General features: G+C 32.6%; 4 protein-coding genes across 4 annotated transcripts; 1 reads left to right on the top strand and 3 right to left on the bottom strand.

Moving 5' to 3' along the window:
- Positions 1-1,327: 1,327 nt before the first annotated feature.
- On the bottom strand, positions 1,328-3,331 carry LOC119609226 (m7GpppX diphosphatase). The gene is made up of 3 exons (XM_037963952.1): positions 2,725-3,331; positions 2,277-2,422; positions 1,328-2,119 (listed from the first exon to the last, which is right to left on the bottom strand). Exons 1-3 carry the CDS (start codon positions 3,221-3,223, stop codon positions 1,487-1,489), a joined length of 1,278 nt encoding a protein of 425 aa, XP_037819880.1. The 5' UTR covers positions 3,224-3,331; the 3' UTR covers positions 1,328-1,486.
- Positions 3,332-6,520: 3,189 nt separating this feature from the next.
- LOC119609224 (nuclear receptor-binding protein homolog) lies at positions 6,521-15,458 on the bottom strand. Its single transcript, XM_037963949.1, has 3 exons — positions 13,514-15,458; positions 8,996-10,965; positions 6,521-6,646 (listed from the first exon to the last, which is right to left on the bottom strand). Exons 1-2 carry the CDS (start codon positions 14,690-14,692, stop codon positions 9,481-9,483), a joined length of 2,664 nt encoding a protein of 887 aa, XP_037819877.1. The 5' UTR covers positions 14,693-15,458; the 3' UTR covers positions 6,521-6,646; positions 8,996-9,480.
- A 479-nt stretch (positions 15,459-15,937) lies between these two features.
- Positions 15,938-20,188, top strand: LOC119609223 (symplekin). Its single transcript, XM_037963948.1, has 4 exons — positions 15,938-16,216; positions 16,314-16,507; positions 16,566-19,626; positions 19,688-20,188. Exons 1-4 carry the CDS (start codon positions 16,130-16,132, stop codon positions 19,868-19,870), a joined length of 3,525 nt encoding a protein of 1,174 aa, XP_037819876.1. The 5' UTR covers positions 15,938-16,129; the 3' UTR covers positions 19,871-20,188.
- Positions 20,162-21,476, bottom strand: LOC119609225 (glyoxylate reductase/hydroxypyruvate reductase). Its single transcript, XM_037963950.1, has 2 exons — positions 21,219-21,476; positions 20,162-21,158 (listed from the first exon to the last, which is right to left on the bottom strand). The coding sequence occupies exons 1-2, from the start codon at positions 21,422-21,424 to the stop codon at positions 20,255-20,257; spliced, it is 1,110 nt and encodes a 369-aa protein (XP_037819878.1). The 5' UTR covers positions 21,425-21,476; the 3' UTR covers positions 20,162-20,254.
- Between the last annotated feature and the right edge of the window lie 338 nt (positions 21,477-21,814).

The raw sequence follows: 21,814 nt of genomic DNA, 5'->3' as shown, positions 1-21,814 counted from the left end.
ATAGATGGATGGATAGAAAGATTGCTATAAAGATAGATAGATAGATAGATAGATAGATAGATAGATAGATAGATAGATAGATAGATAGATAGATAGATAGATAGATAGATAGATAGATAGATAGATAGATAGATAGATAGATAGATAGATAGATAGATAGATAGATAGATAGATAGATGGATAGATAGATAGATAGATAGATAGATAGATAGATAGATAGATAGATAGATAGATAGATAGATAGATAGATAGATAGATAGATAGATAGATAGATAGATAGATAGATAGATAGATAGATATATAGATAGATAGATAGATAGATACCTAGATAGATACCTAGATAGATAGATAGATAGATAGATAGATAGATAGATAGATAGATAGATAGATAGATAGATAGATAGATAGATAGATGGATAGATAGATAGATAGATAGATAGATAGATAGATAGATAGATAGATAGATAGATAGATAGATAGATAGATAGATAGATAGATAGATAGATAGATAGATAGATAGATAGATAGATAGATAGATAGATAGATAGATAGATAGATAGATAGATAGATAGATAGATAGATAGATAGATAGATAGATAGATAGATAGATAGATAGATAGATGGATAGATAGATAGATAGATAGATAGATAGATAGATAGATAGATAGATAGATAGATAGATAGATAGATAGATAGATAGATAGATAGATAGATAGATAGATAGATAGATAGATAGATAGATAGATAGATAGATAGATAGATAGATATATAGATAGATAGATAGATAGATACCTAGATAGATACCTAGATAGACTAGATAGATAGATAGATAGATAGATAGATAGATAGATAGATAGATAGATAGATAGATAGATAGATAGATAGATAGATAGATACCTAGATAGATACCTAGATAGATAGATAGATAGATAGATAGATAGATAGATAGATAGATGGATAGATAGATAGATAGATAGATAGATAGATAGATAGATAGATAGATAGATAGATAGATAGATAGATAGATAGATAGATAGATAGATAGATAGATACCTAGATAGATACCTAGATAGATACCTAGATAGATACCTAGATAGATACCTAGATAGATAGATAGATAGAGTGATCGATACCTAGATAGATAGATAGAGTGATCGATACATATCTGTCTGTCTATCATTTATCGTCGCATAACCAGTGATCTTTCAGGACTGAACTCTAGACATCAGTAAAACGTTAAAAATGTGATAATTTTCAAATTATATCCATAATTTAAACTTTGTAAATTCTTTTCACTCATTTTCAATTAAAACAGTTTTCATATTTTTCAAGATTTAAAACGTAAATAGTTTCTTCATTTAATTAATTTTTAAAGATAATAAAATGTTAAAATTTTGACTTAATTATAATTGCAAAAAAAGTATGTATGTTCTAAGTACGTTAATCATAACAGTCCAATACTATTATAATAACACAAACACAATTATTAGTTAGTCACAGCCTTTGGTTCGTCCAAAGCTTCATTAGTCTCTTCGCTAAGTTTTGGTTTTTTAGCTTTAACATCGTCAACATCATCTTTCTCCTCTGCTGTAGCATCCACTTTTTCCGCTGAACGTTTAAGTGCTTTTCTAATGGTCATTTTAGCTTCATATAATTCCAAAAGTTTATTGCCATCATACAAAACAAACGGCAGAGTAGCTTTTTGATAATAATCGGGTAAAAGTTCCAAATTATTTATAACAGTATCTAACATATGAGATTTTTCACACCAAATACCGGGAGCATCATTGCGTACAGGATTAATGTGTATGTGCAGATGATAGAACGAAGGTTGATAATGGAAATACATGCGTAATTGAGTAGCTAGTATACCGTAACGCGTTTCTATTACCTCAGCAATACGTGAGCGTATATTGCGCAATAATGGAAGGTGTGAAGAATTGAGATCTCGCAGAGATTTAATATCACGTTTATGAGTTATAGCTAAGACATACAGATTTTCAACATTACGTCCGTCCCATTTAAGATCAGGCAAGAGTATGAAACCATTTTCTGGATCAGGATCTTCAAAAATAATACGTTCTTTTTCTTGTTTATGTTCCAAAATATTGTAAACCCACTGAAAAAAGGAAGTTATGTTTGTGTGTGTGTTTTCAGGAAAATTTATGAACGGAAAAGTATTTATCAGTTTTTCATATGAACCGTACTAAGTATCAGTTAATAAAAGTCCAAATATTTCTTTCAAATACATTTAATAAACAGATTTCTGTACTTACCTCTAAGGAAAATTGACTGGTGGTAATGTAAGGAAGTGTGATTTCTTTGTATAGCTCAGGAGTTTCATTTATTACAAATTTCTGACAAATGGAATACTTTTCGATGTGTTTATCAGTAGCAGGATAAACAACAGTGGCCTTAACACCTAAATTTAAAAAAATATATATATTAGAAACTTAAGAAGTAAGACTGTATCGGAGTTTTATAGATAGTTTAAAGAAACATTAGAAATTTATTTGTTATTATAATCCAAAATAAAACTAATTAAAAGATGTATCCATGACAGTCGCAGAGCTTTCATTTAATGTTAAACCTTGTTATGTATGATCGTTTGGAGACGGCCGAACGTTATTGAAACAACAACTGATAAATTAGTGCCACCCATATTGAAGTAGTGCATTTTTTTTTACTTTTCAAAATAACCAAAGTTTAAGACAATTAACTTACCACTTAATTTAGCCGGTGGTGTACATTGATAGCTGCCATAAATATTATTGATAAATTGTGTTTGTACTATTAAATCACTGCAAAAATAAGTAGGTTTCATTGGCTCCTCCTCCTCTGCCGTCTCCACTTTTTCTTTAACACTTTCCTTACTGCCATTTTCTTTGGCATTCTCTTCTTCTTCTTCGTCTTTGCCGGTAGCAACCTCACTTTCTTGGAATGCCTTCTTCTCAAATATAACAATGGCCTTATCACTTGGCGATAAATCGGGGAAATTACCCAATAAAGCTATACTCTTATTACGAGTATTATTGTTAAGTATACGCTGCAAGCGAAATTTGTTTAAATCATAATTTGGTGTTTTCACAGGAGTTGTTGTTTCTTGTTCATTGTTGCTTTCAGTTTTTGCCGCCTTCTCCGTACTGGGAGATTCTGTGGACTCACATTTTACTGCTTCATTTGTTAAGGTCTCTACTTCATTGTTTACTAAAGTTTCAGGCATTTTTGTGTAATATTAACAATAATTAATAAAAATTATAAATTTTCGCGTAAAAAAACAAAACCGCACCAGAGCCCTGCGCCGACAAATATTAACGGCGGCGGCGACTGACACCAAATATGTCGACGGCGGCTTAAAATCTACTGTAAGCCGGCTAAGTTTTCAATTACGTTTAGTTTTTAAATTTTCTACAATTTTATATATAAACGGAATTCGAGAGATCAGAAAGTTGGATTTTGGCAGCAAATATATTGTTTATAACAACAAAACAGAGCAAACACAAAAAATGTGTGAGAAATAATGCAGGGATGGATAAAAAATTCTTAAAAATTAAAAACAAATCCTTTCTCCAAGTTTTACGAGAATCGGCCTATATAACCAAAAAAAAATTTCCTGTATATACATACATACATATATTAGGATACATCCCATCAACAAGGGCGGCTTTAATAATAGACCAAAAATTTGAGATTTATATAATGCATACTAAGATGATCTTTACTATTAATTGCGATTGTGATGAACCAATTGATTTCGCATATTGCAGACCTGTTCCAACAGGCCATTCGAAATGAAATGATATTCATTCAAATCCAATCACATTTCCTCATTTCTTCTAAAGTTATTATATATTCTGGATTCTTATAGATAGCAGAGTCGATTACACTATGTCCGTCTGTTTGTCCGTCTGTCTGTCTGTATGTTTGTTGAAATCAGTTTTTAGAGGACCCCAGATATCGGCGAGATCCGAATCTTCCATAATTTTATTAGACATGCTTTCGGGAAGATCGCTATTTAAAATCAGCAAAATCGGTCCATAAATACCGGAGATATGAGCAAAAATCCGATACAACCTCTGAAAATTTCATAAAAAAGACAATTTTTTTCATGCTTTGATATAAGCAACAACAACAACACTGCTTATTCATTGAGTATTTCGTTTCATATGTTTGGATGGCTGTGTGTTTCATTGCCTTGTGTATATTGTTTTTGTTTCTTGATGCATTCAGTTTCGTATGTTTGGATGTCTGTTGTTTTCTTTGCGTTGTGTATTTTGTTTTTGCTTTTTTGTGAGTATTTCGTTTCGTATATTTCATTGCCTTGTATATATTGTTTTTGTTTTTTGGTGTATTCAGTTTCGTATGTTTGGATGTCTGTTGGTTTTATTGCCTTGTGTATTTTGTTTTTTTGTGTATTTCGTTTCGTATGTTTGAATGCCTGTTGGTTTGACTTCCATGTGTATTTGTTTTTTTGTGTGTTTATTTCGTTTAGCGTTGTTGTTCGTTTTGCTACTGCTATAATAATGATATAAACGGGAAAATGAAATAAATTAAAATTTTATAGAATTGATATTTTTTAAATACACTGTGGTGAAAGGTATATAAGATTCGGCACAGCCGAATATAGCACTCTTACTTGTTTCTTTTATAAATGATTCATATAGTGTGACAACTCTAAGGGATCTAAAGTCGATATAAAGCCCACAGTGGTTAGTACCGGATCCAAGCATTGACCGAAAGTTTTGAACAACAGAAATAGCAAATTGCACCTGTTTAGGACAACTTAAAAATCTTACTTTTGTTTGTTTGTTTTTTTTTTTTTTTGCCAAATAAAACCACATTTAGAAATTTTTAGTTTTTTTTTTGTTTGTTTTTGTCTTCATTATATGAAAGTTTTTTGTTTTTTTATTTTCGAAATGAGTTTTATTCATGTTGCTATTATTAAATAATGTTGTTTTAATATGTATGTATATGTTGTATATGATGCCTGGTATTATTATTAATGATTTTTATTTTCTTATTTTCGTGTGATAATACTTTATTTTATATATTTTTTGTTTTTATTTTTATTTAGTTAAACGATTGATGACTTATGTATGTTGTTTTTAATTGAATCTTTTATGAAAACTATGGGAATTTTTGTTGTTGTTTTAAAATACTAAAAAGTGTTAAATTTAAATTTTACTGTTTGTCATTAAAGGTTTTGTTTCGGTTACTTTATGATGAATTACAATAAATACATTAAATAAGCTATAAGTGGAAGGAAAAGGGTTTGTTGGGTTTGTTAATATAATTTTTTTGGTTTTTGGAAAGAGGGAGTGTAGTGTATCAGGAATTGTTTTTAATATTTTTTTTATACACATTTAGCATCAATCTTTTCTTTAATATATTAATATTTATGTTTTTGTTTTCTTCATGCTGTTGTCTTGTTTAAATATATATAGATTTATTTACTGATCCATAATCAATAATAATAATAATAACTTTTAGTAATAATAAAGCGCACATTTTTTGTTTTTTTTTCTTTCATTTAAATGGATTTTTTGTGTATGCTTAAAAAATGTATAATATGAGTAGTCACAGTCATTAAATAAAATCTTATTTTTTTTTCAAACATTTTACTTTTTCTTCTTTTTTTTTTTGTTAAATTATACTTAAAATAGTTTACACAGCGTAAATAATAATAAAACGAAAAACTTATGACAATTGTTTTTAATTTATTAATGGATTTTTCTTGTTTTTGTTTTTATATGAAACATTTAACTTTTTGGAGAGTTATTTAAAATGTGTGTGTGTCTTGTCTTTATTTATTTAATGAATTATTTTTTTTTGTTGTTAAATTATATTTAGCCATCTAAGTAAGTTATTTTTCTTTTATTTATTTAGTTAATTTTAAATTTTGCTTTTTTATTTAAGTTTTTAATGTCTTTGCTTTTTGGAAGCCTTGATTTTTTTACGTTTAAATCTGTTTTATTTTTATTTAAAAATAATTTTTAATTACTTTGTTTAGGGGGGTTTTTAAGATTCCTTAAAAAAACTTTCTTTTTTGTTTTTTTTTATTATTAATTCACTTAAAAAACAGACAATAAATATCAAAAATTATGTATGTAGTTTAAAACATTTTTAGTTTTTCTCATATATTTTAAGTTTTTTCTTGTTATGTTTATTTAATTTTAGTCTCTCTTATCAGCTAAGTTAATAATGAAAGTATCCATCCCCTCTTCTCTTACTCTCTCTTTTTTGTAGTTAATTTATGAAAAAAAAAGTAATAATAAAACATAAAACATTTATAAATGAGTAAAATACGTGACTGGACTCAATATTTAGTTTTTCTTTTTTAATATTATTTTAAAAATAAAAATATGTTTATAAAAAAATGAAAAGTTTATACTCTTTTTAAAGAGCTGTTAGAGCAAATTGAGTCATTTTGTTTTTTTAAATTTAATTTTCGTTTTGCAAACTTAAAGAAATTATATAAAAAAATTTTTGGTTGGAAATATTATAAATGTTTTGTTTTTCGTTTTTTTTTTTTTTTGTAAATTTAACAAAAATAAATAATAAATTTGACAAAAGTTTTATCAATTAAAGGCAAAGGTTGTTAAATAAATAATGTTTGTTTAGCATTCGTTTTTCTTAGTGTTTTGAACTAAAATGGAAAGAAATATTTTTGGAATTGTTAAGAACACTGTATAGATGCAAATGTATATTAGATTGTTTTATACTTTTGTAAAAAAAAAAAAAAAAAAAAAAAACAATTTGTGACAAATTTTATTATAAAAAATTGGTTTCTAAAGATAATTCATCAAAATCATTCCTTATATAGGAGCATTTATAGAAAATATCGTCAAGTCTATAGTTTATAGTATAGTCCAGTCTAGTCTTTAGTCTGGTCTATAGTCTAGTCTATATTCTAGTCTACAGTTTACTCTATAGTCTACAGTCTAATCTGTAATGTAGTCCATAATATAGTCTATAGTCTAGTCTATAGTCTAGTCTATAGTCTAGTCTATAGACTAGTCTATAGTCTAGTCTATAGTCTAGTCTATAGTCTAGTCTATAGTCTAGTCTATAGTCTAGTCTATAGTCTAGTCTATAGTCTAGTCTATAGTCTAGTCTATAGTCTAGTCTATAGTCTAGTCTATAGTCTAGTCTATAGTCTAGTCTATAGTCTAGTCTATAGTCTAGTCTATAGTCTAGTCTATAGTCTAGTCTATAGTCTAGTCTATAGTCTAGTCTATAGTCTAGTCTATAGTCTAGTCTAGTCTATAGTCTAGTCTATAGTCTAGTCTATAGTCTAGTCTATAGTCTAGTCTATAGTCTAGTCTATAGTCTAGTCTATAGTCTAGTCTATAGTCTAGTCTATAGTCTAGTCTATAGTCTAGTCTATAGTCTAGTCTATAGTCTAGTCTATAGTCTAGTCTATAGTCTAGTCTATAGTCTAGTCTATAGTCTAGTCTATAGTCTAGTCTATAGTCTAGTCTATAGTCTAGTCTATAGTCTAGTCTATAGTCTAGTCTATAGTCTAGTCTATAGTAGTCTATAGTCTAGTCTATAGTCTAGTCTATAGTCTAGTCTATAGTCTAGTCTATAGTCTAGTCTATAGTCTAGTCTATAGTCTAGTCTATAGTCTAGTCTATAGTCTAGTCTATAGTCTAGTCTATAGTCTAGTCTATAGTCTAGTCTATAGTCTAGTCTATAGTCTAGTCTATAGTCTAGTCTATAGTCTAGTCTATAGTCTAGTCTATAGTCTAGTCTATAGTCTAGTCTATAGTCTAGTCTATAGTCTAGTCTATAGTCTAGTCTATAGTCTAGTCTATAGTCTAGTCTATAGTCTAGTCTATAGTCTAGTCTATAGTCTAGTCTATAGTCTAGTCTATAGTCTAGTCTATAGTCTAGTCTATAGTCTAGTCTATAGTCTAGTCTATAGTCTAGTCTATAGTCTAGTCTATAGTCTAGTCTATAGTCTAGTCTATAGTCTAGTCTATAGTCTAGTCTATAGTCTAGTCTATAGTCTAGTCTATAGTCTAGTCTATAGTCTAGTCTATAGTCTAGTCTATAGTCTAGTCTATAGTCTAGTCTATAGTCTAGTCTATAGTCTAGTCTATAGTCTAGTCTATAGTCTAGTCTATAGTCTAGTCTATAGTCTAGTCTATAGTCTAGTCTATAGACTAGTCTATAGTCTAGTCTATAGTCTAGTCTATAGTCTAGTCTATAGTCTAGTCTATAGTCTAGTCTATAGTCTAGTCTATAGTCTAGTCTATAGTCTAGTCTATAGTCTAGTCTATAGTCTAGTCTATAGTCTAGTCTATAGTCTAGTCTATAGTCTAGTCTATAGTCTAGTCTATAGTCTAGTCTATAGTCTAGTCTATAGTCTAGTCTATAGTCTAGTCTATAGTCTAGTCTATAGTCTAGTCTATAGTCTAGTCTATAGTCTAGTCTTGTCTATAGTCTTGTCTATAGTCTAGTCTTGTCTATAGTCTTGTCTATAGTCTAGTCTTGTCTATAGTCTTGCCTATAGTCTAGACTAGTATAATCAATGGTTTAGTCTATAGTCTAACCAATAGTCCATTCTATGGTATGGTTAATAGCGCTAGTGTAGTACCAATCTGTAACTAGTGTAAACAAAAACCTGTTTTCTGTAAAACTCCTCTGAATTAGTAATGGCGAAAACACTAGTTCCATGGTTCAAGAATCTCAAGTGGTTCTGTTTGAACTCGTTCTAGAACTTTTTTTCAGGAATTAATTCTAAAATTTTTATGAAATTTAACAACAATTATCAACAATAAGTTTAAAATATTAAAAAAATCAACGTTTTTTTTTTCAAAATTTCTTTAAAAACATAAAAAAGACATTAGTTTAAAACAATCTAATATTAAGTCAATAAAATTAGCATAAGTTTTCGCTAATTGTTTAAAATTCAATATAAAAAGAGAAATATAACAAACTAATAGCAAAAAATTATTTAATTTTTAATTGTATTTCAAAAAAGTCTTACCTTTAACTTAATTATTTATGTAGCGTTTACTGTTGTTTTATCTGTTGATATCATTCTTTAGTTATTGCAGACAAGAGTTCGAGAGAAGAAATTCAAAAATATATACGCTGCTGCTTTCTTCAATGGCTTAAAAATTAGGAATCATTGCGTTTTCATATAACATGGCATTTGGATGTTGATTGTGGTTGTTTGTTAGGCTGGCTGGCTGCCTTTTTAGCGAATGTTTCCACAAGACGTTTTATTAAAATCAATTTACGTATTTAAAAAAGAAAAGAACCATAAAGGACTAGAGTTTTTGGGTTATATGTCTTCATTAAATCCTTTTGACCTTTCTATTGATTCAACTTTTCTTTAATGTTTATCTTTTATTTTTTGTTTGTTTTGATTTCGACTTGTTTTTTTTTTTTTTCTTTTACTATAAATAATAGATTAAAAAAAAAGAAAGAAGAAAATGGTTTTGTTTTGCTTTAATTATTTAAATACTATTAATTGATTGTTGTAGTTGAAGAGGTGGAAGTGGTGGTGTTAGTAGGTATTGCAGTAGGTATAGGAGAAGCTGAAAAGTTAGTATGAAGAGGAGAGGCATTTACAGCAGGATTTAAGTAAAGTTGCTGCTGCTGTTGTTGGTGTTGTTGCTGCTGAAGATGATGGCTAGTGGTATTGTCAACCACATCCATAGATAACATAGAGGGATCTATATGTTGATGTAATTGCTGTGCTTGTTGAAGATGCTGCGGAGGAGAATGTTGGTGTTGGGGATGATGTTGTTGTTGCTGTTGCTGTAACTGTTGCTGCTGCTGTTGTTGTTGCTGTAATTGTTGCTGTTGTTGTATTTGCTCATGTGGCACATACATAACATGTCCGGCCAAGGGATCTACCATAGGTACTGTTACAGTACCGGTCAAACCCAAAGCTGTAGCAGCTGCCGCAGTTGGTGGCATGGGCGATGTTAAAGCAGTTGTTGTCAATTGTTGCTGTTGTTGTGGCTGCATCTGGACCTGTGCCTGATTTTGTGCTTGCAGCATTAGAGATGCTGTAGCCGCGGCAGCATCAGAATCGGCTATAGACCAATTTCTATCCATTTGACTAAGGGATGTTACACTAGGATTGGCTGGTAATGTCTTTGTTATAATTATGGCATTATTGTTATTGTTGCTACTGTTGTTGTTATTATTATTGCTTGTTGCAGTGTTGACGTTAACATTGCTACTGCTGCTGGGTTCATTTATTGTAGCACTAAATGTACGCTCCTGAGCTCCATATTCACCATAGGCGGCTCCACCCTCCGAAAAAGTACTGCGCAATGTTTCCTCTAGCAGAGCCTGTATCTTATCTTGATCATCTATATGCACAAAGCCGAGACGCACCAATTCTTGTGTCAAATCAGAGGCCGTATCGTTTTCGGTAACATCACACGATAGCTGACGATTCATTTTATCATCCATGCGCAGTAGTATGGTCATGAGTATATCACTACTGCCCTCCTTTAGTTTCTTGACACTACACATCATATTGACAATACGACGTGATTCAATGTCAACCGGCTCCGGTGTGGCCGACTTAACGGAATCAGCACGTTCTGGTGAAGCAGCCCTTGAACGGAAATGTGGTGGTTTCTTGCCACTAAACGATGTCAAGGGATAAACACCAAATTTAACATCTTCCACAAACTTTTCCAATTTATCTGCCGATGGCACATCCGATAAACGATATTCTTTGATTGTTATTCTGGAAACTTTTTGTTTTTGTTGTTGCTGTTCGGCCTGTTGTTCTTCGGGTGTTGAGGCGGCAGCCTCAGCAGTCTGTTGTATCTCCTCTTCTATGCTGCTGGTCCATTTTATATGAGCCATTACGACATCGGGACGATTGTATTTTTGCATCATGCCATCGATAACAGTTTCCGAAAACATTGTACGATTCTTAGGCGAAAAGATTAAACAATGGGCAGCCAGTAGTTTCAATGAATGCACCTGTTTTGTGAGACAACAAAAGGGGAAGAGAGAAAGTGAAAAAATGTCAAGAAAACCAGGGGGAAAAACAATACAAGATAAACAAAACATTTAGGTTTTATTATTAAAGAACATATAAACACAAACACTTATTATGATTTCAATTCATTACTAAATGGGAATAAATAAATCTTCAAAAGAATTGCATCTTTCAAAGTTTTAAAAGATTTGATTTTAAAATGTTTTTTTTTTTGTGAAAAACTATTTTTTTGCATAAAAACTGATTCGAAGGCAAAAATATTTTGTTTTTCGAAAAATTCGAACATTATTTCGAAATCCCAAAAATATGTCTTATTCAGTTATTTTCTTAAATGAATTCGAAAATTTCAACATTTTAAATTTTCAGCTTATTTAGGATATTTTCTTTAAACATTTCGAATGTAATTTCGAAATTTAAAAAAATGGAAATTTTGTTTTATAAACCTTTTATAAAATAAAATCTTCTTTATGAATAAGTGGATAAAAATATAGAGTTTAGTTTGTATATCAAACTATTTACATATATTATTAAAAACAAAGTTTTTTTGCAAATATTTACTTAAGCTAAACTCATGCCAAAAGCAAACAACTCTAGACAACATATGCAGCTTATTAGCTTTTAAAATCATCTTTGAAAAATAACAATAAAATCTTATTTAATTCCTCAAATGTGTATTTACACCTTAAACGCGTTTAAATATTTATTATGTCATTAAGCTAAAGAAATTTAATTTATTTGCTAGTTAAGAATAGTCTTATTATTTAACTCTTAAATAAATCCATAAAAAAAAAAAAAAAAAAAAAAACATTAGCTCTGCGCCATTACAAGTGTTTGTAATATTTCAATTTGTTGCTTTATTATATTTTTTATTTGTTAGCCCGCTTTCTTCTTATAATTCAATTACTAATGAAGGTTGAATCAGTTTGTCGTCGTAGAAAAGATTCCATATTAGAGGTCATTTTATTAAATGAAAAGTTCAATGACAAATACAAATATAACTAGCATTATACAATCTAACTAAACAAATAATGGTTACTACTACTGCTAGTTGTCGGATGGTCTGTCTATATGTAAGGAGAAAATGTAAAATTTATACATATGCATACTGCAGGCTGATTTAAATGGTTTTACAAAAAAAGTTACAATATACTTTTAGGAATCAATAAATTTGAAATCTTCTTTGTAATAAATTTCATAATAATATTAGACAAGGACATTATTATTTTAAATTAGTTGAAATTAAAAAAAAAAAAAGTTAAAAAAGGACATAATACCTACTATCTAATGTAAGTATCTCATTCAAAAATTATACAAAAACGTTTCTATTGGAAAAGGAAACAACAAATACTTTACTAAATTGAATTTAACATTTATTTATAAACTTCTCTTTAGATATTTCATTAATCAAAATAACGAAATTTTCTTCTCTCTAAAATATCAAACTTTTTTTCAATAATATTAATATTTGTATTCGTTTTATCTGCCTTAAAGCATAATAAGCATCCCCTTAACAATTTGTTGTTGTAATTTAAATCAAAATTAAATAAAAGTTTCTTTTTACGATTAAAAGAAATTACACAAAAATTCCCTTAGCTTTTGCCCTAAGAGCATTTTTGAAATCCTTAAGGTATGCAATATATAATAGTGCCATTTAGAGCGGGTTTTTAAGTTGGCAATTAAAATGCTGATAAATAAACAGATTAGTTAAACTAAAAATAAATTTAATCTAATATTAATCCTCTTTGATGTTTTTGAGTACAAAATTAACTTCGCAATGTTGCCATATAAAACAACAGAAATCGTCTCTGTTTGCTATCAAAACCATGCATGTTTTATAAAAAAAAAGAAGAAGACAACTGTAAGTGTAATATGAAAATTAACGCAAACTTAGCTTAAAAATAAAAACAAATTATTTTAAAGTCTCCACAATTTATAATAATCAATAAATAAAACATTTTATTGTTAATTTTTATAAAAATTGTATAAATTTTTTGCATAAGTTGTTTAGACTTTTGCATTTCTTGCTCAAGTTTAAACCACCTGCATTGGGCGCTTAAATTAGCCAACAGAATGAACTGAATACTCAAAAACAACTTTCAAGGATTAATTTTAATTTAATCGCTAATCGTTCACCTAAAGATTGGCCCTTAAAGAGAAAACACCATACCATTGACTTTGATTAGTCAGCTACAACAATGTCCTATATACAATTTGTTGTTCTTGCTGTTGTTGGTGTTTGTACTGCTGCTGCTGTCGTTTATTGTTGTTGCTGTAGTTATTTTTTTCATTATTTTCTTCATCAATACAACACACACATATGGATAAAGAAACTATGAAAAAATAAATTTGCAAAAAAAGAGAAAAACAAAACACACACAGATAACAGCAACAACAAAATGACAGCAAAATATACATAGTGCACAGAAACAGACGGACGGCCGTATGTATGGACAGACAGAGTTATAGACATACAAACATATGCACATACCGACATATTCTGTAGAGATATTTAAACAATTACTCACTCACCTCAAATAGTAGCGGATGAAAAAGTATATCACTGGCATTTGGCCTCTCGGATGGATTTCTCCGCAAGCACTTAAATATTAAATCCCTTTGTAGATCATGTTCTAGACTATTAATTGTCCTTAATATTGTCTCTTCATTGATGGTGGTGGATGTTTCTCCAGCACTATTTTGGATCTCGAGGGCGGCCATCTCAAGGGCACACATGCCGAAGGCGTAAATATCGGCGGCGGCAGTTAGCTGTTCGGCAGCACCATATTCGGGGGCTATAAAGTGCTGAGCAGCCTGTTCGACGTCCTTGTGCTGCTGATGGCGGACACTGTAGTGGACCGCATCGGGTACAACGGTGCCGATTTTAACGAGACCATTGTGTTGGATGAAAATGCTATCACAGGTTAGGTTGCCGTGGATGATGGGCGGTATGCAGGAATGCAAATAGTTGAGCGCAGATAAAATCTGTGTGCACCAACGACGCCAGGCCTCTAGGGGTAGACGTTTGGCGTTGCGTTTGGTACGTTTAAGGAACTGTTTTAAAGAACCAGACGACATAAATTCCGTTATGAATATAACGCGCGGCCGGTCGGGATTTTTTGTATCTGTCCAATAGCGATGGAATTTGACTATGTTTTGGTGGTCCAATTGTAGAAGATTGTCAAAGACTTGACGCATTTTGTCTTCCTGCGACTTAAGCTCCTGTAGACTGGCATATTGCACCTCATTCCAGACGACTTCTACACCCTCCTCGGTGTCCATAGCCAGATGGACACAATCGATACCGGGGACATCGCGTTGATCGACTTCCTCGCGCCGCTTTAACCATCTCCCGCAAGGGGATTCTTCGAGAATTTCACTCTCATCTTCCGAATCGTCACCAGACTCGCGCGGTGAAGAATCAGCTGCCATATTGAGGGCATCTGCTGATGAACTAGAACCAGCCACAGCCATAGTAGAGGTTGATGTTGTCGTACCCGCAGTAATACCAGCTATTATCTGTGGTGGTGTGTGCTGCTGCTGCTGTTGTTGCTGATGATGCTGTAAATGTTGTGATGAACTGCCACCACTGCTACCGGCACCGCTTCCACCACCACCTCCACCGCCACTTCCGCCATTGCCTCCGGCACTACCCCCACTGCCACCGCCAACACCGACATTATTGCCGGCTTGTGCTTGATTACCGGACATTGACAGCTGAGTGGCTGCGTCAAACGCCTCCACTAGCGATGTGTGTGTTTTGCAAACTAAGCCGGTGTCTGCTCCCTCTGCTCACTGTGTATGTGTTTTGTTTGCCAATTGTGCTATAGGTTCGTTTAAATTTCAATTAATGTCGGCTAATTTTTGTTTATTTTATTTAGTTTCTTCTTTTTCACTATGCTGGCCTTGATTGGAGGCTTTTTCTTTTATTTATTTGTATATTTCTCTATGGATTTATTTTTACTATGTTTATGTGTGCCTGCCTTCCTTTCGTCTTCTTCTAAGTCTCCAGAACTGCCTCTGTCTGGTAGCAGTCCAGTAGTCGGTACTTTATTGGATTTTCTCGTTTTATTTATTTTTCTTTGCTTTTCGTTTGCTCGATGATCGTTTCGCGTTTTAATCTCTTCCTTAATGTTGTTGTAGTTGTTGCTTTTTCTACTGCTGTCTTTAAGGCGTATGAGTGTTTTTTAACTTTTTTTTGCTTTTGCCTCTTTTTGAAGTATTTTTTTCTTTTTTTTCGTACTTTTCACTTGTCTTGCAGTCGTTGTTTTTCGTATATTTCTATAATGAAATAATTCGCTTTAATATCTTGGTATTCTAACACTGTTTAATTTTAAGTTTCAAAGTATGTGATTAATTAATAGACACATTAATTAATAAATCTTCATTACGAATTTTTTCCAAAAAAATTTATAGAAATGAAAATCAATTCATTATTGACTCAGTGTCACCAAGTTTGCAAAAATTATTCACAAAAAAAAACATTGACAGCGAAATGTCAAAATTGAGAAAGTATTGCAACACGTAAGTGCTGCCAAGTTGTGTGTATATATTGTTCTTTGGCAGCATATTTGCTGCGTTCCACATACAAACACGTATAAAATATCCAAGCTCTGAAAAAATTTTGCATGCAATTTTGGAGCCGCAGCAAGTTTTGCTGCGTTCAACACACAAACATGTACATTCCTAACGGAATATTTTTGTTCACGGACCCCTCCTCTTACTTATTGAAAAACTTCATATAAAAAAGTGAAGTTTGCTGCAGTTCGCAGATTTGTTGAAATTGTAGGGTTTATTTTTGGAACGATAGAATGAATAAAAATGGCGAAATTTTTGTTTATTTTTGAAAATTGACAAATTTCTAATTTGTTATTCATGTTTGTCAGAGTAAGTTGTAAAATAAGAGTGGAACGAAAAATTAATCTATTAAAATACCGTTGAAAATTTTAAAAACTGAGAACTCTAACAGCTAACAGCCAATTTTAAGTCGCCGCCAAAATTTTTAGTTTTAGCCGACGCTGTTAATGTTTGTCTGCACAGGACTTTAACGGCCGGCTTTGAATTCCTAAATTTTTATTTATAATTGGTTAAATTTTAAGATAATTTAGTTTCTTTTTTAACAAAAGTGTTGGTATTGTTTATTACAAAATGGATCCCATATTGGGCCGTTCCCAGTTTCTCAGTGAAACTGTTAACTTGTTTACAGATGAAAAGACAGCCAACGCTAGAGCTCGTGTAAGTAGCCAAAAATCTCGGAAACACTTTCTGAGTATGATGTAGACTTTTATCATTACATATTCTTTTTCCTCTAAAATGTATTTCTCTTCACTAGGTGGTGGAATGGATCAACGATATCAACACATCGGAACCACAAGTAAAATGTGAATTGTTGGTTAAAATCCAAGAAACCATTATGAGTTCTTGTGTTGAGCTGTTGGAAGAGTTTTTAGAACACATTTTATCTTTAGCTCATGATACCAACATGGATGTTCGCAAACAGGTGGTGGGTTTTATGGAACAAATATGGTAAGTTGAAAAACTAACTTCCCAATCAAACTATCACCTAATCTGTGTCCGATTGCAGCAAAGTAAAAGTTGAGTATTTGGGTCAAGTGGTCAATGTTATATCCATGCTGTTGCGTGATCGTTCTCCCCAAGTAATCAAGCGTGTTATACAGGCTTCTGGTAGCATTTATAAAAATGGCTTACAATGGATATGTAGTCAACAAGAATTAACGGACAGTTGTGAACAGGCCTGGAATGTTTTGAGTTTGATTAAGGCACAAATTCTTGATCTTATAGACAATGAAAATGATGGCATACGTACAAATGCCATCAAGTTTCTGGAGGGTGTGGTGGTGTTGCAAAGCTATCCCGATGAAGATAGCCAAAAGAGGGAAAATGATTTTTCCTTGGAAAATATACCAGAAAATCTCAAAATTATTAAGCGTAAAAAGTTGGAAGAGGAGGCTCTCAATATTTTTGATATTCTATTGAAATTTCATGCGGCCACACATATTTCCTCGGTGAATCTAATAGCTTGTACGGGTAGTCTCTGCACTATAGCCAAGTTAAGACCCAGCCTTATGAGTCCTGTGATAGAGGCTTTTAAAAGCTTAAATTCCAATTTGCCACCCACTCTAACAGATTCACAAGTTAGTTCGGTGAGAAAAAGTTTAAAAATGCAATTGATGGCTTTACTTAAGAATAAGGGTTCGTACGAGTATCAATCGGTTATAAAACATTTGTTAAGCGATTTGGGAGCCTCTCAGGGTGAAGTGCAAAGAGCTATACCAAAAATGGATAAACAGGAGCAGATGAGAAGACAGAAACGTATTTTGGAAAATGCTACCAGTAATTTACACAAGAAAATGCGTTTGGGCAAGGCACAAACTGATGATAAAGATGAAACTCAGGAGATGGTGGTGGATGAGGAAGAGTTGGAAAAACAACGACAAAAATCTACTAAAGTTAATGAGAAATTTCTGGCAGAACATTTGCGTTCCACGAATACCGTGGTTAATTTGGTGGTGGAATATTTACCTAAATTGCCGGATACAGCGCCAGAAAAGTTTTTGCAGGAATATACGCCCATTAAGGATTTATCTATAGCCCAACAGGTTTCGAAAATCTCCAATTTATTAGGACAGCAAATGACTGAGCAGAAAATAGGTCCCGGCTCGGCAGCCTTTACCAAAGAGGTGCCCATGAAAGTTTTAAGAAAAGATAAAGTAACCACCAATAAAGCCATTGAAGAAGTAATGGAAGTGGAAGAGCCCTCTGGCGCCGAAGCTGTAACCCTGGATGATGAACAGCAGCGTAAGGAGGAAGCTACTAAAAAGCTGAGAGAAAATATGGAACGTATGAAAGGCGAACAAGAACTCATTGAACGCATGAAACAAAAAGCCAAAGCTTTAAAATTACAAGAAATTACCAAACCTTTCCCAAGACCTTTAAAGGAAAAATTCCTTATGGATGCTGTAAAACGTATACTGCATGCCGAACGTCAGTGTATAGTGGGCGGTGTTTCGGCCAAGAGAAGAAAAATTTTAACTGTTATGGCAGCCACATTTCCCGATAATGTACGTTATTTTATCTTTGAATTTATCATGATGGATATTAAGCAACGGATAGATTTAGCCTTTTCCTGGTTATATGAAGAATATTGTTTATTACAAGGTTTCACTAGACATTCCTATGTTAAATCTGAAAATCGTCCTGACCATGCCTACAATGAGCTATTGGGACAAATCATTATGGGCATTATAAATAAATGTGAGTTAAGAGACAAAATATTACTGTTGAGGAGGGTGTACTTAGAGGCTCCCTTATTGCCCGATGAAAGTTTGAAACCTTTACTGAAATTGATTTTAATGGAAGAATATTCCGCTTATGGTTTGGATTTGCTAAAAGAATTGGCCATTTTAAGACCACCACGCAAGGCAAAGTTTTTAAGGCATTTGCTAAACTTTTGCGTACACGAGAGGTTGGATATAAGAGAAAAAGCCTTGGAGCATATGGTTACCCTATACACTACCCAAAAACTGTTAACCGCTCGCATAGACGAATTCGCTTTAGAGTTGGCTTCTTATTTGGAAAAAGAAATACCACCGGCTAGCATATTTGGTGAGGAATATGGTAGACCCGGTATAGAAACCGCCTGGAGGGAAGAAATTGCCAAAATATGTCTCATTATGCTATTGACTTTGGCTCCTTATAAAGCGGAATTGTATTTGGAAAAATTAACCCAAATATATAGCAATACCTCAGCAGATTTGAAACGTACTATATTGAGATCCATAGATCCGGCCATTAAAAAGTTAGGTGCTGAAAATCCCTTACTATTGCAATTGATAGAAGATTCACCCAAGGGCTGCGAAACCTTAATTATACGCATAATTTATATACTAACCGAAAGACAAGCTACGCCTGCCCCTGAACTGGTGTTAAGGGTTAAGGAATTGCATCAAAATAAAATTAAAGATGTAAGGGTTTTAATACCCATACTCAGTGGTTTGACGCGTCAAGAGATACTCTCTGCTTTGCCAAAATTAATAAAACTTAATCAGGTAGTAGTTAAGGAAGTCTTCAATCGTTTGCTTAGCATAGGAGCAGAGTTTGCAAATCAAACTATGGCCACCACCCCTACTGATATATTGGTGGCTCTACATACCATTGATATTAATGAATGTGATTTGAAGTGTATAGTCAAGGCCACTTCTTTGTGTTTAGCGGAAAAGGAGGTTTTCACCCAGGAAGTACTGATTGGTGTTCTGCAGCAGTTGGTGGAAATTGTACCCATACCTACGTTGCTTATGCGTACCATTATACAAAGTTTGACCTTATATCCACGCATGGCTAATTTTGTTTTAAATATATTGCAACGTTTAATCCTCAAACAAGTATGGCGTCAAAAGGTCATATGGGAGGGTTTTCTCAAGTGTTTACAACGTTTAAAACCTTCTTCACTGCCCATTATGTTGCATTTGCCACCACAACAATTAATGAATGCCCTCGAGCAGTGTCCTGACTTAAGGCCACTTTTAATTGAATATGCTCAAAGTATAGAGGAGGAGCCTATGTCGGGTATAACACCACAAATAATGGATATCATAACGGGTAAAGCTGTAGATGTTTTTATAACGGTAAGTGGTTTTATGTTTCAAAAATTGGGTTAAATAATGTTTATTTTCTTTATTTGAAAAGGATGACACCGGTGGCTTTATTTCAGTGGAAAATATTAAAAAGGAAGTGGATGAACCTATGGAAATTTCCACTATATCTACAGTTACCACGGTACCTGTACCCTTGCGTGTTCGTTCTCCAGATGGTCAGGCAGCGGGCGGAGTGCATGATGTTAATCAACCTTTGCCTCCAGGAGAGGATTAAATTTTATACTGAACTTTTTTTTAATTTCTAAACTTTAACGTAGTTTTAGGAGATTTTTGATTTTAAAAACACAAACAAATAATTTCACAAAATTTTACAAGAATGTTAAAAGTGAAACATTTTTTTTAGGTGTGAAAAATAAAAGTTAAATCAATGTTTGTTTCAGATAAAAAAGAAAATACGAAAATTTTGGAGAAAATTTTTTTCAAAATTACAATAACAATTAGAAATTCTGTTGTAAAATTTGCAAAAGTGTTGTTACGCCCTTTTGCATTTCAGGTGACGATTTCATTTTATAAAATCCACTATTTATTAAAAATTGCCACAAAACTCTTGTAAACTTTATTTGTAATTCATTGCTAGTCGCACAATTCTCCTGTTTATTTAAATTACAACTTCAGCCAACATTTTTTCACCCTTTAGACCGGACAAAATATTCACAGCTGTAATACGTGACATTTCAGTGCGTGTATTAGTATCGGCACTGCCGATATGAGGCAAAACCACAATATTATCCAAGGTCAAGAGAGGATCATCCAAGGGCAAAGGTTCGGGTGTGGTAACATCCAAACCAGCTGCCATAATACGTTTCTCCTTAAGAGCTTCATACAAAGCTTTCTGATCCACCACAGCACCACGTGATATATTTATAAAAATGCAATTCTTTTTCATTTGACCAAAAGCTGAAGAATTGAAGATTTCCTTAGTTTCGGGTGTTAAGGCACAACAGGCTATAATGAAATCAGATTCTTTCAACATTTCCTCGAAAGATACATAGGTGGCTTGCACTTTCTTGGCTTCTTCGGGACGTTGAGTGCGTGTGGTGTAGGTGATAAGGGAAGGTTTAAAGGGCACCAAACGACTGGCTATCTCCTGACCAATACGACCAAAACCAAAGAGACCCACACGAGAACCTTTCAAACCCTGACCACACATCCAGCTGGGTGCCCATGATTTCCAGCCACCATTATAGACTTCCTTATTAGCCTCAAATAAACGTCTGTTTACAGATAACAACAAAGCTAAAGTCAATTCGGCTGTGGCATCTGTTAGGACATCGGGTGTATAACCGACACGTATGCCATTCTTTTTGCAGGCCTCTAAATCTATATGTTCATAGCCCACACTAATGGTTGAAATACATTTTAGCTGGGGACCGGCGGCAGCAATAACTTCGGCATCTATTTTATCGGTAAGAGCGCAGAATAGAGCATCTTTGCCTTTGATTTGCTTTAAAAGTTCCTCGCGTGGCACTGGGTTTGGTTCACTCCATGTGGTGACATTACATCTTAAAAATACAATTTTTTTAAACCACAAACACACTTGCTTGCACTCTGTTTTAACTTACTCTTTTTTCAATAAATCCAAACCTATGGTCGCCACATCTGGTCTAGTAACATATACATTTTTTTCATTCGGCATTTTTGAATATCTACGTTTATTTTCGAATTTATTGCAATTTGCCGAGAGTGTTAATGCTGTTTGCCGGCTTGAAAACAAGTAACAAGAAGTTTGTTGTTCTAATCTGTACAATCTGGAAAATAACTTGTTCATTTTGTTACCGGAATTATGGGAGTTTTTATAGTGGTATGTGAGCCGGTTGACAATCAGCTGTTTGCTGTTTTTATGCATTGAACGTATTGGAGGGTCAATTGTGTCTCGAATATCTTAATAATGTTTCAAAAGTCTATCGATCTATCTCCATCGATAGATCCATCTATCGATCTATCTATGTATCTATCTATCTATCGATCTATCTATCTATCTATCTATCTATCTATCTATCTATCTATCTATCTATCTATCTATCTATCTATCTGTCTATCGATCTATCTATGTATCTATCTATCTATCGATCTATCTATCTATCTATCTATCTATCTATCTATCTATCTATCTATCTATCTATCTATCTATCTATCTATCTATCTATCTATCTATCTA

The sequence above is a fragment of the Lucilia sericata genome, unplaced genomic scaffold (assembly GCF_015586225.1).
Source record: "Lucilia sericata isolate MDLA Ls3-8-SP2 unplaced genomic scaffold, ASM1558622v1 Contig000949F_arrow, whole genome shotgun sequence".
NCBI lineage: Eukaryota > Metazoa > Arthropoda > Insecta > Diptera > Calliphoridae > Lucilia > Lucilia sericata.
This window is presented reverse-complemented; position numbering and strand designations above follow the sequence as displayed.

What these genes read in the sequence shown, in the direction of transcription:
- LOC119609226 (XM_037963952.1), bottom strand. Translation starts at nt 3,223, where the DNA reads ATGCCTGAAACTTTAGTAAACAATGAAGTAGAGACCTTAACAAATGAA. An exon ending in ACCACCGGCTAAATTAAGTG is followed by an intron (nt 2,423 to 2,724) that starts GTAAGTTAATTG and finishes TTTTAAATTTAG; the next exon opens with GTGTTAAGGCCACTGTTGTT. An exon ending in CCAGTCAATTTTCCTTAGAG is followed by an intron (nt 2,120 to 2,276) that starts GTAAGTACAGAA and finishes TCCTTTTTTCAG; the next exon opens with TGGGTTTACAATATTTTGGA.
- LOC119609224 (XM_037963949.1), bottom strand. Translation starts at nt 14,692, where the DNA reads ATGTCCGGTAATCAAGCACAAGCCGGCAATAATGTCGGTGTTGGCGGT. An exon ending in TTCATCCGCTACTATTTGAG is followed by an intron (nt 10,966 to 13,513) that starts GTGAGTGAGTAA and finishes CTCACAAAACAG; the next exon opens with GTGCATTCATTGAAACTACT.
- LOC119609223 (XM_037963948.1), top strand. Translation starts at nt 16,130, where the DNA reads ATGGATCCCATATTGGGCCGTTCCCAGTTTCTCAGTGAAACTGTTAAC. An exon ending in CAGCCAACGCTAGAGCTCGT is followed by an intron (nt 16,217 to 16,313) that starts GTAAGTAGCCAA and finishes TCTCTTCACTAG; the next exon opens with GTGGTGGAATGGATCAACGA. An exon ending in GGTTTTATGGAACAAATATG is followed by an intron (nt 16,508 to 16,565) that starts GTAAGTTGAAAA and finishes GTCCGATTGCAG; the next exon opens with CAAAGTAAAAGTTGAGTATT.
- LOC119609225 (XM_037963950.1), bottom strand. Translation starts at nt 21,424, where the DNA reads ATGAACAAGTTATTTTCCAGATTGTACAGATTAGAACAACAAACTTCT. An exon ending in TTGGATTTATTGAAAAAAGA is followed by an intron (nt 21,159 to 21,218) that starts GTAAGTTAAAAC and finishes TGTATTTTTAAG; the next exon opens with ATGTAATGTCACCACATGGA.